The sequence below is a fragment of the Xylaria bambusicola genome, assembly GCF_022495145.1.
Source record: "Xylaria bambusicola strain CBS 139988 unplaced genomic scaffold F5B22scaffold_35, whole genome shotgun sequence".
Lineage (NCBI taxonomy): Eukaryota > Fungi > Ascomycota > Sordariomycetes > Xylariales > Xylariaceae > Xylaria > Xylaria bambusicola.
In genome coordinates this window covers 142,777-160,215 of record NW_025953588.1, presented here as the reverse complement: position 1 = coordinate 160,215, position 17,439 = coordinate 142,777, and the positions used below count along the sequence as shown (strand labels likewise).

Genomic DNA, 17,439 nt, shown 5'->3' with positions numbered 1-17,439 from the left:
AAAGGTAGCCCGGGGGCGAAGCACTGCACAACAAGAGCTCCAGGTGTACCCCGCTTGCCTGTACTCACCTCATCTGTTTGATACCTGCTCTTGGGCCTCTCGTCCAGCTTCAAACACATACAGGAAACGAACTCATACGAAACAACATCGCCAATCTTAGGCCCCGATATGCAAACACCTGACCACAACATGGATTCGCGCCTTGTGGAAGAAGTCAGAATCAGCCAAGGAGAGAAAATGTACAGTCAATCAGCTGTTTCAGACGACTCTAGCACGGTGTATACTCCAACCCATACAGCAGAGGCGGATAACATGTCCTACGTCTCTCGACTTGACATCCGCGAGGGCACCAATTTCCGTGCGCCATCCCCCGGAAAAACCTACATGATCTTTCACCGGGAGTCGGGCAAGATGATCTGCCTCAAGAATGGAGACTTGAACGTAAGGAAGCCTGACCAACAGAGTGGGCGCTACTGGAAATGCGTTGAAAAAGATGGCTGGCTTGGATTCCGCGAAACAGTGTCAGGCAACGTTCTGGGGCACAATGGAAAGAACGGTTTTCGCGCCACGATGAAAAAACACGACCAGTGGGAATACTTTGTTGTGGTGCCCAAAGGAAATGAAGGGTGTCAGCTTCAGTCTCTCCGTTGGCCAACATTGAAGTGGGTAGGCATCGACAGCGACGGCCGCAGCCTAGTAAACACCACATCTAGTGACGAAGCCGCGTTATGGGAATTCGTGGAAGCGTGAAGGATTGGTAGAGCATCCATCACCCTAACATTGAGCCTCGGTGGAATTGAGGAAGCACATCGGAGACTCGGACGGTAATAATGAAGTGAGGGCGTGAGGGATTCAGGGGGACAACAAAGACCTGCGTAATACAGTCAAGGGAAGTCTGAATGTTCTTGCTTTCCTTTACCAGTTCGGGATTTCGTGCAACAATGAGGACCTTGCCATCTATTAGCCCCTAGGAGAGACCCATAGCAGAGGCCACTGATTTGATGTCATTCCCGACGATGCCTGTTTCTACTGCCTAGTCCTAGGTCATTTCCTAACAAGCCAAAAGATTACAGGCTGTTAACAGTTTCATATGTAGACATGGATCCATTCTGGTTTGACAGCGGTGAACCCCCTCACGTGCTAAATGTTTATACATAGGTACCTACCTACCTACCTACGTAAGTACCTAAGAGACATAAGGCAGGTTTGTTCTAGATGGTTCTTCTATACCTTGCGGGGGGGCAAGAAAGGGATAGAGAGTGTGATTTCACACTTCTTCTCATTCCTTCCAGCTAATTCCTATATCCATTGCATTCACCACTTGCTTCCCAACGCAGCTACTGCATTGTTTACAACCACTGCCATCTTCTTCTGCAAATACACGTGCTGACGACAATACTTTGAGCACCTGCTAAGCTCCCGATCGATTCCATCAATATGGCATCCCGCGATGAGAAAGCTGACAGTGAATCCGCTTCGTCAGATAACTCCCTCGCAACTCCCACTCACACAATCGGAGAGGATATGCCGGACAGCAGCCGCTTCTGTACCCAGGAGAGTTTCAATCTCTGTCTACCTTCTCCAGGAAAGACCTACTTCATCCGCCACCAGGAGTCAGGCAAATTTCTCCACCTCAAGCTTGGAGTCTTGAGGGTAGGAGAGTCCGATCCTCAGAGTGGGCGCTATTGGACTTGTATTCAAGCAGCGGGCTGGCTTGGATTTCGCGAAACGGGATCAGGCAAATATCTTGGTACATATAGTGCCCGCGTGGCTGCGGTCGATGGCATGTGCAAATTTGTGGTCATGCCCAAGGGAAACCAAGGCTGCTATCTTCAACCAGTCGAATGGCCAATGTTAATGTACTTAGGGTTCGATAATGATCATCATCCTATCAAACAGGCGTCCAGTGATGATGCTGCGCTCTGGGAATTCGTGGAAGTGTAGAAGGTAAGGCCAAAAATATTGTTCATACAGAGTTTGTGCTAATGAGATACAGCCAGCACTCAGGAGCGCAGTTGAGATCGCCTTCAGCAAGACGATGGAGCTGATGCACACCTGAAACAGAGCATCACGAACGCTTTCTCAAAGATAGCGGCATAAAATCGTACACAAAGAGCTACATAAAGGGGCATAATTCATGGGGCGGGGTTTTCTGTGAACGTGGTCATTATTATGACGACCGCAAAGGCGAAAGACATGCAATCAAGCCTCGTGAAGAGTCAATAGTGGTTGCGGTGGGTGTTGCGTGGAAACCTGCTAAAATAGTCCTCTGTGCCCTTCCTTGGGACAATTCAATAGGAAAATAACCAAAATGATGACATCTAAACATTTTGTGGCCAAAAATGCTGTAAGCTCGCCTTAAACACCCAGGTTTTTGCAGGATAATTCTCTCAACACCTAGTCGAAATCTAAATACCCCCTTCCATCAATTCCCCACAACATAGTTATCACCGGTGTAGAAGAGTTGGCCTCCTTACTCGGCATGCCAACATTCAGGGCAATATGGCTCCTGTAGATTGAAGCAAGTGAGTGTGCCATTATCAACAGTAATAAAATGTCCTATACATGAATCCCAGTGTCAGCACGTTCCGTTGTCATGAAGTGAAAAGCACCCAAATGATCCACGGATTACAACAATTTTTACGTACCTAGATCGCGGGTACTTATTGTTCCACCCAAAGGCGGTGGACCGTCGCATGTCGCAGAGAATAGAATTGCATGACTGTCGGGGTCGGGAGCTTGAATGACGCTCAGTTTATGACAGGTTGAAGCGAAGAATCCGTGCTCGCGATCCTGCAAGCTGCCATCCGCGTTGGCCATGCATCTGCAAATACTTCAGGTCAACGAAACAGATTGTATTTATGATTTTGATTCAGTTTGGCAATGAATGGCTTAGGATATGAGACGTACTTGTTGAGATCTATACCGGCGTCGACCTTGTTCCATTCTCCATGTCTGTAATTGTAGCCATAGCATTCTGCGTGGAGAAAGGCCAATCCCTTCCCATTCCAGTCAAGATAGAAGTTCGTGCAGCTCTGCAGCTTGCTTCGTTCTTCCATTAGACGGGAGTCCGGCGCGGGTACCGCTAACGCACCGCATAAGGCAGCTTTGAGCCCAATTAGTGCAAAGAGTTTCATGGTGAGAAGGCACACCTATTCTGAAGTATTCTTTAGATTAAACGGTACTATTCTGGAGATGGCTGTGCGATAGGTCTTCGTATTAGAAGGAGGTTAGGTGCTGAAGCGTATACTAGGAGACTGACAAGGCATGGTGGTTACGGGTGTCAGTTTCGTATCTTTTCGTAGCCCTTATTAGGACCGATGATGATGAGGAGCACCTCCGGACACCCAGAGTCTCAAGCCGCCGTGCATCTACTGAAGGAAGTGGTCTTGGATTTGCCATATTGTAGTTTTGCCTGGCGCGCTGATTGAATGATTGGTACATGTGTTCCGGTCGTAGTTAAGAAGACCCCTTCGAGTTGTTTGCTTCGACATAAACCTATCAAATCATTAAAAGGGAGCTTCAAAAATCTCATCTCCTCCCTTCAAACAGAAATGGGCGTATCATCACGAAGAAGATTGAACAAAGCCCGCGCTTGACCGAGCCAGGACGTAGTACCAAGAGTTTACATGCGAATAATTAGAATATCGTTATATAGTCGCGCAGAAAGAATTCGAAACAGCCAACAAGCGATAGTCTGGCTATCAAGGTTTTGCGATCTCAGGGCTGCAGACAAAGAGGCTCGTTGGGTGTAGCCTCGGCTTAGCCACGAAGGCTTCAGAGACCCTCGTGCAACAACAAGTATCAAACAAGATGATTGTGACATAGAGAGAGAATGCCTATCAAAGCCACACACGCCGAGTGGCGCAAGCTTTTGAGGTGTTAGCTCTCTTTATGCCTTTGACTGATCTGGTTTGAGGACCATTAGACACTTGTTTACCTACATTGCTGGATGTAGGCATATTCTCCCTTGCTTAGCCATGGCATCACTTCTATATATCCCGTCTAGTACATAATGTATTAAGCGTTGGTAGCCCCAGTTCAGGTGGTAGATTTGAGGCTTGGCAAGAACACAAGACTGGGGCGAAGCCAAGTCAAAATCATCACCAGATCTTGCCACTATTGCCTTGACAAACATAAAAAGGTGGTGATTGTTATTTCTCTTAATTAGATCTTGGAACACTAAATGCTGTGCACAAAAAGCCTGCTAACCTGTTGGGAAAGCTCAACGAGGTTAATATCTGGGTAGAATTCGTCTTCATGCGGGGTTTGTAGGTGGCCAATAGCAGCTGTTTCAGCTCTAGCGACGTAGTGCCGATTTTTGAGGGATTGACCTCACGTTCCATGCAGTGCTCTCTTTTTGCCTTTGACTACTTCGCTTGATTTTTCACAATTCACCTGATTTAAATGACACAGCGCCTTACATCGTGTTAATCAGATAAGAAAATGGCGAACCCAAGTATGTCCGTGGACGAGGAGGCAATGGAAGAGTATAGAACCGAAGATCCAGGCCTCATTAGAACGTGGCGTGACGAAGACGCGTCGTACATGGTTATCCCGCTCGAAGCCATGATGAATTTTCCGAAGTCCGAGGATAAGCGAGTATACAGCACTGTGGAGTGCACCGTTTGTGAAGACCTGGCGAGTGATCGTCCAAAAGAGGCTATCTGGCGCCAGAGATCAATCTCAGAGTTGGACGCGAGTGCGGAAAAAGGCTGCAAGTACTGCCTCCTGCTTAGTAAAGGGATCCGGGCATGTGTTCCCGAAGTTGAACTCATCAACGAAATTGCGCTCGAAAATCGACTGGCCAAGGTATTTTCGGCGAAGCCACCGAACCGATACGGTATCTCGATATTCAAGGGTGAAGATGATGACGGTTGGGAGAATAAAGTTATTTCGGTTAGGTCGATACCCAGTGGCGACACATCCTCCGAATCTGCCATAGGGCACGCAAAAGAATGGATGCGAAACTGTATTGAGCAGCATGGTCAGTGCGGTACCGGCGAAGAGCAACCCGCTCCCAGTCGTTTGATTGATACCAAGCTTGACCAGAGCCAAGACGTCAAACTCATTGAGACTGAAAATCTGAGCTGTCATTACGTATGCTTGAGCCACTGCTGGGGCAGTTCAAGGGCTATCAAGACTACGAAAGAGACTTTGCAAGAGAGAAAGGAAAGGATACGCTGGGATGAATTATGCCCTACCTTCCAAGATGCGGTCGCCGTCGCTCGTCAGCTCGGTCTTCGATATTTGTGGATAGATTCACTGTGCATCATCCAGGATGACGACGAAGACTGGGCCAGGCAATCGTCAAAGATGGCCACAATATACAATTTGGCCCATTTGACTATTGCAGCTACTCGGTCACCGAATCACGAAGGTGGTTGTTTCGCGAAGATAAGCGACAAATTTCAGACACACAAAATTACTGTGTCAGGTCCTGAAGATAAAGAGCTCACATTGTTCTTCCGACAACTGATGCCGCACTGCGCAGGTCTGATTTTGAGTCCAGCCCAAGCCGATGAGTTTCCCCTTCTCGATCGTGCCTGGGTATACCAGGAGAGGTTGCTCTCACCACGTTTACTTCACTTCCATAACAACGAACTCTCATGGGAGTGCGCACATCATAGTGCTTGCGAGTGCGGGGAGGATGTTAAATCTTACATGGAGATCTATCTACAATCTTTCAAACGCCCCAAGGTTGAGCACGCCAAAGCTCTTGCGAAAACTGGCACTTTTGCTATGGCGGACCGCTGGCATCAAATCGTACAGGAGTACTCTGGCCTTAGAATGACTTTCCAGAAAGATGCGTTACCTGCTCTATCAGGGCTGGCGAGACAAATGTCAGAACACCGCGAAGGGGAACAGTACATCGCAGGTTTATGGGATTTTACCATTTTCGTTGATATGCTATGGGCTGTGCAAAGTGGCAGTGGCCGACGTCCTAAAGAATGGCGAGGCCCATCGTGGTCGTGGGTCTCAACTACGGCTGCTGTGACGTATGTGCAGGCCAGTGTGTTTGCGATTGTCAACCTTTATCCAGATATTGTAGATTCTAACGTGAGAGTCATGTCGGAAGATCGTTTTAGCCAAGTCAAGAAGCCCACATGGATCAAAATCAAGAGTGCCTTATTCATGGGCGCAAAAGTACGATATGTCCCTCACCGAGGCGAAGATTCCGGAGCCAGCCAAGCATTTACAGCACGCTGGATACTTGAATTACCATTTTTGGAAGGATCTCAGCTCTGAAGACATGTTGCAGGAGTGTATCTTAGGAGCTGTTTTAAAAGGTAAAGTTAAGTCTAAATTAACCTTATTATAGTAACCATATTATAGCTTAATATAATAGATCCTAGCTATTATTACTTTTATAACTAATATTAATTGATTTTTTAAATTAGCTATAATAGCTTAAATACTTTTTATCGAAGCTTTAAGTATTATATTTTTCGCTATTTCTATAGGTATAAAGGTATAATAATATTTTAATTACTTTTTTTACCCTATTTAGCATTATTATTAAACCTATGCTTCCTTTTTAACTATAATAATATAAGTATAATAAATATAATAATAGGATATTAAAGTATTTTTCTACTTCCTTTACTTTTATTATTATTATTATTATTATTAAAAAAAAATTAATATTAGGAAATATATATTATTTAATTAGCTTAATTATAAATAAAAATAAGAATAATTAAAAATTTACGTTTAAATATTATTTTATAAGGTCCTTTATTATTTTAATATAAGGTAATATATAATATTTTATAATATAAATTTTAAATAAATTATTTAAAGTTATTACTTTAAATATATATTTTAATATTTTTTAAATATTATTATCCTTATTTAAATATTAATTAAATATAATTAAAGTTAAAAATATAGCTATATTAACTTTATTACCCTTTATAAGCCTTAATTATATTTTAAATTTTATTATATTAAATATATTAAGAATAAATAAAACCTTTTTAACATTTAAACTAATAAAGGCTTTAAACTTAAATATAATATAAATATTAAAAGGTATATTAAATAAATATAGGAATATTTTTAATAAAAAGAAAGGTTTAATAATAAAAGAAATTTAATAATAAAAGGTTTTTAAATAAATAAAATTAATTATTATTTTATTACTTTAAATAATATTTATTTTAAATATTATTTATTTAAACTATTAACGTTAAATAATCTATTTTAATTTATAACTTATAAAATATTATATATATATATATAGCTATAAAAATATAAAATATTTATTTAAAATTTATTAATAAAATATTAAACCTATTATAACTATAGCTATATATTATTACTATTATTTTTATTTATATATAATCCTTTATAAGTAGGTATATAATAAAATGATATTTTAAAAGAGTATATTATAAAGTAAAAAAGGCTACTTTTTATTTATTTTAAAGGTTATTAAGGGGGTAATAATATTAAAGGTAAGTTTAAATTAAATACCTTTAAATTTAATACCTTTAAACTTAATATTTATAAACTTAATATTTATAAATCTAATATTTATAAATATAATACCTTATAATAAAAATAATATAAATAGAAAGTTAAACGTTATTATTATAAATAAAGATAATATATTAAACCTTCTATTAATAAATTAAGTTATAGAAATCCTATATATATTAAAATAGCTTAATAAAACTATAGTAAATATTTTTTAAAAAGCTATATTATATTAAAATATAATTAAAAAGTTTTAAATTTAACTATTTTATATTTAAAACTTTATCTTTAATAAAAAGTTATAAAAGGGGAAATATAAAACTTTTTTATTTTAATTAAAGGAATTATATAATAATATTTATAGAAATATTATAAAGAAGGGTTAAAGGTTAAAAAGTAAAAGGGTTAAAGCTATAAATAAACTTATAATATTAAGCAAAATTAAGCTTAAGTTTTAATATATAATTTAATATAAATTATATAACTTCTTTTAAGCTATATATTAGGAAATAAATAACTATAGCATTAGCTATCCATTTATAATAATGTTAACTAATATCTGGACCTACCATTATATTATACTTAGGAATACGGGGAAAAGGGGTATTTAACAAATACCTTATACTTAAACAGGTAATATTTCTAAATTGGATATTATTATATATTATATATTAATATTATAAAAGATAAAAGTTATAAAGGTATAATTAAGGTTATATAGTTTCTTAATTAATAAAGGCTTAATAATTATTCTTATTAATAACCTTAACTTTAACCAGATAATTAGGTTATTTAAAGCTGGTAAACGGGCTATTAAATAACTATTTTTCCTTATTAAGGTTGCTCCCCTTATCCCTAATATAGATAAGGATAATATAAAACATATAAAGAAATTAATTTTTATAAAGCTATAAACCTTTACCTTTATTATAAAATACTTTTACTTTATAACTATTAATATAAACTTTATTAAATAATTAAACGGGCTTAATTAAAAGTTAAACTATATAAATATTAATCCTTTAATAATTAATATATTAATAGTAAAGGGCTCCCTTTATATATAATATTATTAGCTATAGTTTATAGTTAGCTTTAATATAAACTGCTTAAAGTAAAAGATTAACCGTAAAAGCTTAATTAAAAAGTTTATTAAATATATATATTGCTTAAAGAAATAGGTTATTAAATAGTTAAAAATAAAGGATAAGTTTTTATAAATAAAAAAGGGGTTAATATTCTTTTAAGATAATATAAAAGATATTAAAATCCTTAAAAATACATTTAGGAAATATATACTTTTAAATTAACCTATTTTAATTATTAAAAAAATATATATTATAAAATAGGTAAAGTATTAAAAATTAATAATTAATAATAATATTATTAATAAATATTAATAATATAAATAATATAATTAATATTTTATAAATAAATAATTAAAATAGCTTAATTTATTATTTATTACTTTTATAATATTAATAAATATATATAAAAAGGTTTTAATTATTTAAAGGTAATAAAATATTTAACTTTAAAAAATGCTTTTAATATTATATAATAATATTATAGCTATTAAACTAATAATAGGAATAATATTAAAAGAAATAATATAATAAAATAGTTATTATATTAAAAATTTAACATTAATAAAAAATTTTTTAAAAATTAATAAAAGTTATATATATATATAGCCTTTAATATATTGATTTTAAAAATGCAGGTTTTATAATATTAATTATATTAAGGGTAATATTATTAATAAATAAGGTAAGTAATTATAGGATTATAATTATAATTAAGTAAAAAATAAATAACTTAAATAAAAATTTAACTTATATATTAAATCTTTTAAAAACTTATAAAAGTTATATATATATAAAGCTTTTAATAAATTAATTTTAAAAATCTAAGTTTTATAATATTAATTATATTATATATAGTATTATTAATAAATAAAATGGGTTAATTATATGATTATAATTATAATTAAATAAGGAATTAATAATTTAAGTAAAATATAATATATATAATAAATCTTTTAAAAGTTAATAAAAATTATATATATATATAACCTTTAATATATTAATTTTAAAAATTTAAGTTTTATAATATTAATTATATTATATATAATATTATTAATTAATTAAATATAAGGTTAATAAAATATATAGGGAAGTAATAATAGGAATAATAGTAGGGATAATAATAAGGATAGTTATACTTAAGCTTAAAGGAAGCTATATAAATAACTTTAAGTTTAAAAAAGCTATATAGATAACTTTATAACTTAAAAGTTAGCTTAATAAATAGCTAAAAGTTTAAAAAATATAAAAATGGTTAATTTATACCCTTAAATATAATATATATTATATAAAATACTTAAGGGTTTTAAGTTAAAATATTTAAATAATAGCTTAATACCTTAAAGCTTAAAATAAATAGGTTAATAAACCTCCCTATAGCTTATAATTATTGAAAATTATTAATATTATAATAAAATTAATATAAATTAATAATATTAATTATAAGGAATTTAAAAATATTAACGCATCTCCTACTTGACCTGGCCACCCAATTGACCTGGCCACCCCACCAGCCCATACAAAAAACGTCGGTGCATTAATCACGTGATAATTTAATAACTTTACGAATATCAATCGTATAAAATAATAAAATATACCATTAGATTCGTAATAAGAAGGGCTATTCAACGGTACCCGCTACTAATTTTTACGATTTTTATTCGCGGAGTTATTAAGCAATACGCTAAAGTAAGCGCTAAAATAATCCTTGCTTAGCGCCCCTTTAGCGTATTGCTTAATATCTCGCTTAATAAATTTTATAAAAAATAGTAAAAAATACCTTTGGATTCCCCTTTAAATAACGGATTCAAAGGTACTAATTATTAAATCGTACGGTTAATATTCGTAAAGTTATTAAAGATTGAAATAATGGGGTTTTATATAGGTTATTGGGGTGGCCAGGTTAAGTGGGAGATGCGTTAGTTTTATAATATAAATTATAAAATATATATTATTATTAATAGTTAAAGGTAAAGGTAAGCTTTTATAATATAAAGTTATTATAAGATTATTTATAAGGGTAAGTGGGGCTAGGCTAGGTTAGGTTAAGTTAAGTAAGTTGGTTAATTAATTATCTATTAATTTATTAACCTTTAAAGCGTTTAATAATAACTGGTTAAGTTATTTTAAATACTTTAATTTTATTATTATAAACTATACTTTTTAAGCCTATTAATATATAATTAGCTATAGCTGTACTGCTTTATATTTAAAATAATAAGGTTTAAACCTATTTTATAATATTTAATTACTTAAAAAAGTAAAAAGGCATTACCTTAATTCGCTATATTTTATAAAAAATAACCTTTTAAAGTATATTATTAAAGTATTAAAAAGCTTAATTCCTATTAATTTATTTCTTTCTTTTTATTTATATTCCTTTAATTTTATCCATTTTCCTTAATATATTATAGGTATTTTATCCTATTTTATTAATATATTATTTCCCTTTACTAATTTATTATATTATATATTTAATCCTTTTTATTTATATAATTTTTTAAACTTATTTCTATATTTACTTACTTTATTTAACCTTTACTTTTTAAGGTTTAATAATATTATATTATTAATAATTAGCTATAACGCATCTCCCACTTGACCTGGCCACCCAATTGACCTGGCCACCCTAATAACCTATATAAAACCCTATTATTTCAATCTTTAATAACTTTACGAATATTACTTGTACAATTTAATGATTGACACCGTTAAATCCGTTATTTAATGAGGAATCCAGAGGTATTTTTTACTATTTTTTACAAAATTTATTAAGCGAGATATTAAGCAATACGCTAAAGGGGCGCTAAGCAAGGATTAATTTAGCGCTTACTTTAGCGTATTGCTTAATAACTCCGCGAATATAAGTCGTAAAAATTAGTAAAGGATACCGTTAAATAGCCCTTCTTATTACGAATCTAATGGTGTATTTTATTATTTTATAGGATTAGTATTCATAGAGTTATTAAATTATCACGTGATTAACGCACCGACGTTTTTTGTATGGGCTAGGGGGGTGGCCAGGTCAAGTGGGAGATGCGTTAATAGAAGTTTATATGCTTTATCCTATATAATTTAGCCTTATAATTTAAGGTATTTAATATAGAAATTTAAGTATTCCCCTAATTATATTATATTTTATTTTACCTATTTTAATTGGATTATTAACGCTACCTATTCTTTTAAGCTAAAGGCAGCTTTATTTAATAGTTATTTAACCTTTAATTTATAAATCTATTATAATACTTTCTATAAAGGGTAATATTTAATATAATAATATATTAAAATAATATATTTTTTTTAAATAAATTAAGTATATGTTTATAATAACCTATATAATTTTTAATAATTTTATTTTTTTTATTATTTTATTTATTAATTTATGCTTTAGGATATTATTATCTATTTATTTCTTTCCAATAAGGTTAAGGTAAATATAGTCCTTTTACTTTTTTATTATTAAAGTATATAACTTTTTATATTTAAAATTTTAATAGGTATCTTTTATAAATAAAATATTTAATACTTTTATATTTAAATATTTTATAATAAAGAGTTATATATATTCTTTAAAGTTTTATTCTTTTATTATTAATAATTTATTTTTAAGAAGTATAAATATTTTAAATATTTTAATTACCTTACAATTCTTTTTTTCCTATAAGTTTTCTATTTTAAAGGTCTATTATATTATAAAGAATTTAATCTCCTCCTTTTTTAATATATTATTTCGTTATAATTTATTTAAGTTAAGGAATATATTTATTTAATTAATATTTTATAGGATATCTTTTAATATAATATTATAGAATTTTAGGTTTTTTTCCTTAAGGAAGATATTATATTAAAGGTAGTTAATAGCTATTATTAATAGTTATTAAAGGTAGTTATTTATAAGTTAATAGGTCTTAAGGTTTATTAAATAATTTAAATTATTTATAATAGTATATTTAATTATTAAAAGGAAAAGGGAGGGGAAGTTTATTTTTAATTATTTTTTTAATAAGTTAGGTCTTTATATTTATTATTATATAACATTTAATTATTATATTACTATTTTCTGCTTTTTTTATTCTCTTTTTTCCTTTTATCTTTTTATAAGTATTTATAGTTTTAATTTCTTCTTTATTCTTTTTTATTTAAATATTTTTATAAACTTTAATTGGGTTTTAATTAATAATCTTTTAATATATTAAAGCTTTTATATAAGTCTTATCTTTTAAATGTTTTATCCTTAAATTTCTTTAAAGATCTTTAAATTTATAATACTTAAGCTATATAACTTATTAATTACTATTGCTCTTTCCTTTAATATTATTACCTTTATTATTTTTTTAAAGAAGGTAATTATTTAAATAGGTCCTTAATATTTATAAATGCTTTAAAATAAATATAATAGGTATACTTTTTATAAGCTTTATAATAAGTTATAGTTTAAAGTTATTTATTATTTATATAGGGGTTTTATAAAAGGGCTTATTAATATAATTACCTTTAATTTATCTTTATTTTTAAGTTTTATTAATTTTATTCTTTATATTTTAAGCTTTTATTATCCAAAGTTCTATTTATTAAAAAGCTCCTTTAAATATTCCTATATATCTTTTACTTTATCCTATATATATTAAACAACTATACATTTAATTTAAATATATTATTTTATTATATCTTTATTATTTATTAAGTATTTTTATACCTTTTAAATTATTTAAGTAAATTGGAAGCTTATATTTATTATTTTATATAATAACCTTTAAATAAGGTTAGCTATTTTATATTTATAAAAGTACTTTTTTAATACTTTTTAAATATTTATTATAATTATTAATAGCTTTATAAATTGGAAGATAGTTTAATTAGTTATTTTTATTTTTTCCTTTAAGTTAATTCTTTATAATTTTTTTTAATAAGGTTAAGTACTACCTTTAAAAGCTTTATTAATTTACCTTTCCCTTTCCTTTTACTTATAGGGGGTATTTAAATATTTCCTTATTTTTATCCACTTTATTAATGTTTATATTCTTATATAAGTTCTACTTAAAGGTATACTTTTATTTAATTAAAAGTTTATTTAATAATAATTCTATTACTTTTTTAACTTTATATTTATATTTATTTAATAATAAGCTTAAGAGCTTTAATATTTTTCTTTTTAAGTTTTAAATATCTTTTATCCTTTTTATTTTATAGATTAGTTAAATTATTTAACAATTAAATAAAATAATACTTATATATTACCCTACATTTACTTAAATAGGTACTTAATAATATAAAAGATATTTAAAGGAATATATTAAAATTTAATAATAGTATAATTAATTTAATATATATATTAAAATTAATAAAGGTAAAGGTTTTATATTTATTAAGGATTATAGTAATAGATTATAAATGGAATTATAGCATTTTTTAATTTTTTAATTTAAAATCTTAAGCTTAAATAATCTTTTATTATTAAACTATCTATTTAAATTTAACTTATTAACCTATAATGCTTATTAAATTAAAACTTCCTTCCTTTAATGCTTTTTACTATTATTTAAATATTATTTATTTTAATAGTTAGCTTTAAATTTATTTATATTAAATGTAATAAAAGTATAAGCTAAAATGTAAATTAAAATAAGGGTAGCAATAAAGATAAATTAAATAAAAGGTATTTATTTATTAAAAGTATTAATAAATAATATTAATTTACTATTAAAATATTATATATATTTAATATTAATAGTTATAATAGATAAATTTAATTAAATAACCTTTTTAATATTTATTTAATAATATACTTTAATATAAATGCTAGATTTTTTAATACTATTATATTTATAATAAAAGTAATTATTAATATAAGTAACTTTAAAGGTTAATACTACTTAGTCCAATAGGTGGTTATATAGCATTTAATTAATAAGTTCTAAGTACCCGGACTTTATAAAGCTATAAAACATTTTAATATTAAGGTTAATATTAAGCTATATATTAATAATTTTTAAAACTAAAGTAATTCTATTATTATATTTAAGCGTTAAGCTTTTTTATTTATTATAATATAGCTTGTTTTTTTATAAATAAGTTAAGTTTAAAAAGTTTTAATTAAAAATTATAGGTATTCCTTTATTAATGGCTAAATCTAAATAGGTAGGGGGTTAATAATAGATTTATAAATAATCTTTACTTTATTAATTAAGCAAATTGTACTATAGGACTTTAATAGGGGGGTAATAATAGTAAACATTATAATAAGTAAAAGTAATAGGATAGTTATATTTTTTAATAAGCTTATATGAAATAGGAATAATAATATAAATATATTTTAAAGTAAATCCTTATAGTTAAAAGTAATAAAAGGTAGGCATTATAAAGGAAAATCCTAAAATTAATAGCTTAAAAGAAGGAGGCCTTTTAAGCTTAATAAAAAAAAAAAAAAAAAGTAGTTAAATTAAATATAATAATTTATTCCTTTAAATACTTAAAGCTTAATGCTTAAATTATAAAATATAGGTATATTAATATTATTTAACTCTTTTTATATATTAGCTATAAATTTTATATAATATATTATAATATCTTTAAAGGAAGTAATTAAATTAAAATATATTTTAACTTAAGCTATATTATTTAGCTCTTTTTATATATTAATTATAAGTCTTATATAATATATTATAATATTTTTAAAGGAAGTAAATAAATTAAAATATATTTTAACTTAAACTATTTTTAATTTTATACTTTTATTATATATAAGTTATAAGAATTATAATATTAAGTCCTTATAATAATATATTAAAATACTTTAAATAATAAAAAATATAAGTATTTAAATTTATATATACTTATTAATAATAATTATAAACTTTAATTTAATATTTAATTAAAGGAAATATATAATCTCCTTTAACCTTTTATATAGTATAGGTATAAAGTTTTAAATTTATATAGCTATTTATAAAATAATATTTATTTATTAATAATATTTATACTTCCTTTAAATGGTTAAGGTATTTAAATAATTTAAAAATAAAAGCAATTATTAAGCTTATATTTAAATTAAGCTATATAGAAGCTATACCTATAATAGTTATAAATATATTATTAATAAAGTATAAAATACATTCTTAACTTAAGGGCTTTTTATTAAAGTTAAAATTAAAATATATAATAAAAGTAGATTTAATAAATAAATAACTTTTAAAGTAAAGGGTAACATTATTATAAAGAGCATTTTAAATAAAAGGATTAGTTTAAAGTTAAATAGTTATAAGTGGTTAAGTAGCTATAAGTTAAATAGGTATAGGTTAAATAATAATAGGTTAAATAGCAGTAGGTTAAATAGCAATAAGTTAAACAGCAGTAGGTTAAATAATAGATTAAATAAAAGCAGGTTAAATAAAAGTAGGTTAAATAGCAGGTGATTAAATAAAAGCAGTTCGAATAGCAATAGGTTAAATAACAGGCTAAACAAAGGTATATTAAATAGAAGTAAGCTAAGTAGCAGGTGATTAAATAGAAGCAATTCAAACAGAAGTAGGTGGAACAGAAGTAGGTTGAATAGGGGTAAGCTGAGAAATAGTAATAGGTTAAATAGTAGGTATATAAACAAAAGCAGGTTAAATAAAAGCAAATTAAATAGCAGGCTAAATAGAAGCAGTTCGAATAGAAGTAGGTGGAATAAAAGTAGGTTAAATAAGGGTAAGCTGGGGAGTAATAGCAGGTTAAACAGTAGTAACAGGTTGAATAGTAATAGGTTAAATAGTAATAAGTTAAATAATAGTAGGTTAAATAGTAATAGGTTAAATAGTAGCAGGTTAAACAATAGTAGGTTAAATAGTAATAGGTTGAATAGAAGTAGGTTAAATAGGGGTAAGCTAAGGAATAATAGGTAGTTAAAACCTATAGGTAAGAAGGTTTAAAGAAGGAGTAAAAGTTTAAATAATATTATATAATAGTAAAGGCTATTAAGGTTCTTTATTTTATAGGAATAGTATAAAATAAGCCCCTTTTTAATATAGGTTTAATAATTTTAAATTATTATATATATTAATATAATATACGTTCTTTTTAAATATAATATTTTTTCTTTAATTAATAATGTTATAAATATTATTAAGGTTTATTTAAATAGGTAATTAGTCTACTATTAATGTAGCTTATTAGGTTAAAATGTTATTATTAAAGGTATAAATATCCTTACTTTAAATACGCTTTATAAAGTTATTTTAAAGGGCTTTTAACTATTTATATTCTTTAAAAGTTAAATCTAAATTTACAACTATTAAGCTAAATTTATTTATATAAAATTAATTATATAATTATTATAAAAAGCTTAAACATATACTTTAAATAGTTATAAAAATGCTAAGGTTTTAACTATTTTAAATATATTATATAAAATAAACTTTTAAATCTTTAAGCTTTTTAGGTTTTATAGTAAGGTTATTAATTCTTTAATTATTTAAAATAGCTTTAATTAAGTTTATTAATATACCTTTAAAAAGATTACCTATAAATAGTATTATTAATTATAAAGCTAAAGCTAACTTTTGCTTTATTTTAAAATTTAAATTATTAATAGCTTAATATTTTTAAAATAGTTAGCATTAATATATAAGGTATAATGGAATATAATAACTCTATTACCTTTTTATTAATAGGCTTTACATTACTTAAATCTTTAACCTTAATTTAATATTAAATAATAGCTTTAATAAAGTTAACTTTAATTATAGTTTTATTAATATTTTAACCTATATTACTTAGGTAGCCTTATAAGTTTAAAGCGTAATAGTTATTATTTACTATATTAGTAATAGCTAATTTATTTAGCATTTTCCTTTAAAGTTATTTTAAAACTTATAGCTTATATATAATATAT

The 17,439-nt window shown here is 27.9% G+C and overlaps 4 protein-coding genes across 4 annotated transcripts; 3 read left to right on the top strand and 1 right to left on the bottom strand.

Annotated features, from left to right (window-relative positions):
• Positions 1-189: 189 nt before the first annotated feature.
• F5B22DRAFT_648602 (uncharacterized protein) lies at positions 190-750 on the top strand (the record flags this gene model as incomplete). Its single annotated transcript, XM_047979039.1, has 1 exon — positions 190-750. One exon carries the CDS (start codon positions 190-192, stop codon positions 748-750), a length of 561 nt encoding a protein of 186 aa, XP_047828784.1.
• Positions 751-1,437: 687 nt separating this feature from the next.
• F5B22DRAFT_648601 (uncharacterized protein) lies at positions 1,438-2,059 on the top strand (the record flags this gene model as incomplete). Its single annotated transcript, XM_047979038.1, has 2 exons — positions 1,438-1,938; positions 1,997-2,059. The coding sequence occupies 2 exons, from the start codon at positions 1,438-1,440 to the stop codon at positions 2,057-2,059; spliced, it is 564 nt and encodes a 187-aa protein (XP_047828783.1).
• On the bottom strand, positions 1,993-3,381 carry F5B22DRAFT_304959 (uncharacterized protein). The gene is made up of 3 exons (XM_047970565.1): positions 2,911-3,381; positions 2,649-2,824; positions 1,993-2,559 (listed from the first exon to the last, which is right to left on the bottom strand). Exons 1-3 carry the CDS (start codon positions 3,135-3,137, stop codon positions 2,474-2,476), a joined length of 489 nt encoding a protein of 162 aa, XP_047828782.1. The 5' UTR covers positions 3,138-3,381; the 3' UTR covers positions 1,993-2,473.
• Positions 3,382-4,219: 838 nt separating this feature from the next.
• Positions 4,220-6,301, top strand: F5B22DRAFT_615053 (HET-domain-containing protein). Its single transcript, XM_047975510.1, has one exon. It carries the CDS (start codon positions 4,447-4,449, stop codon positions 6,247-6,249), a length of 1,803 nt encoding a protein of 600 aa, XP_047828781.1. The 5' UTR covers positions 4,220-4,446; the 3' UTR covers positions 6,250-6,301.
• The last annotated feature ends 11,138 nt before the right edge of the window (positions 6,302-17,439 follow it).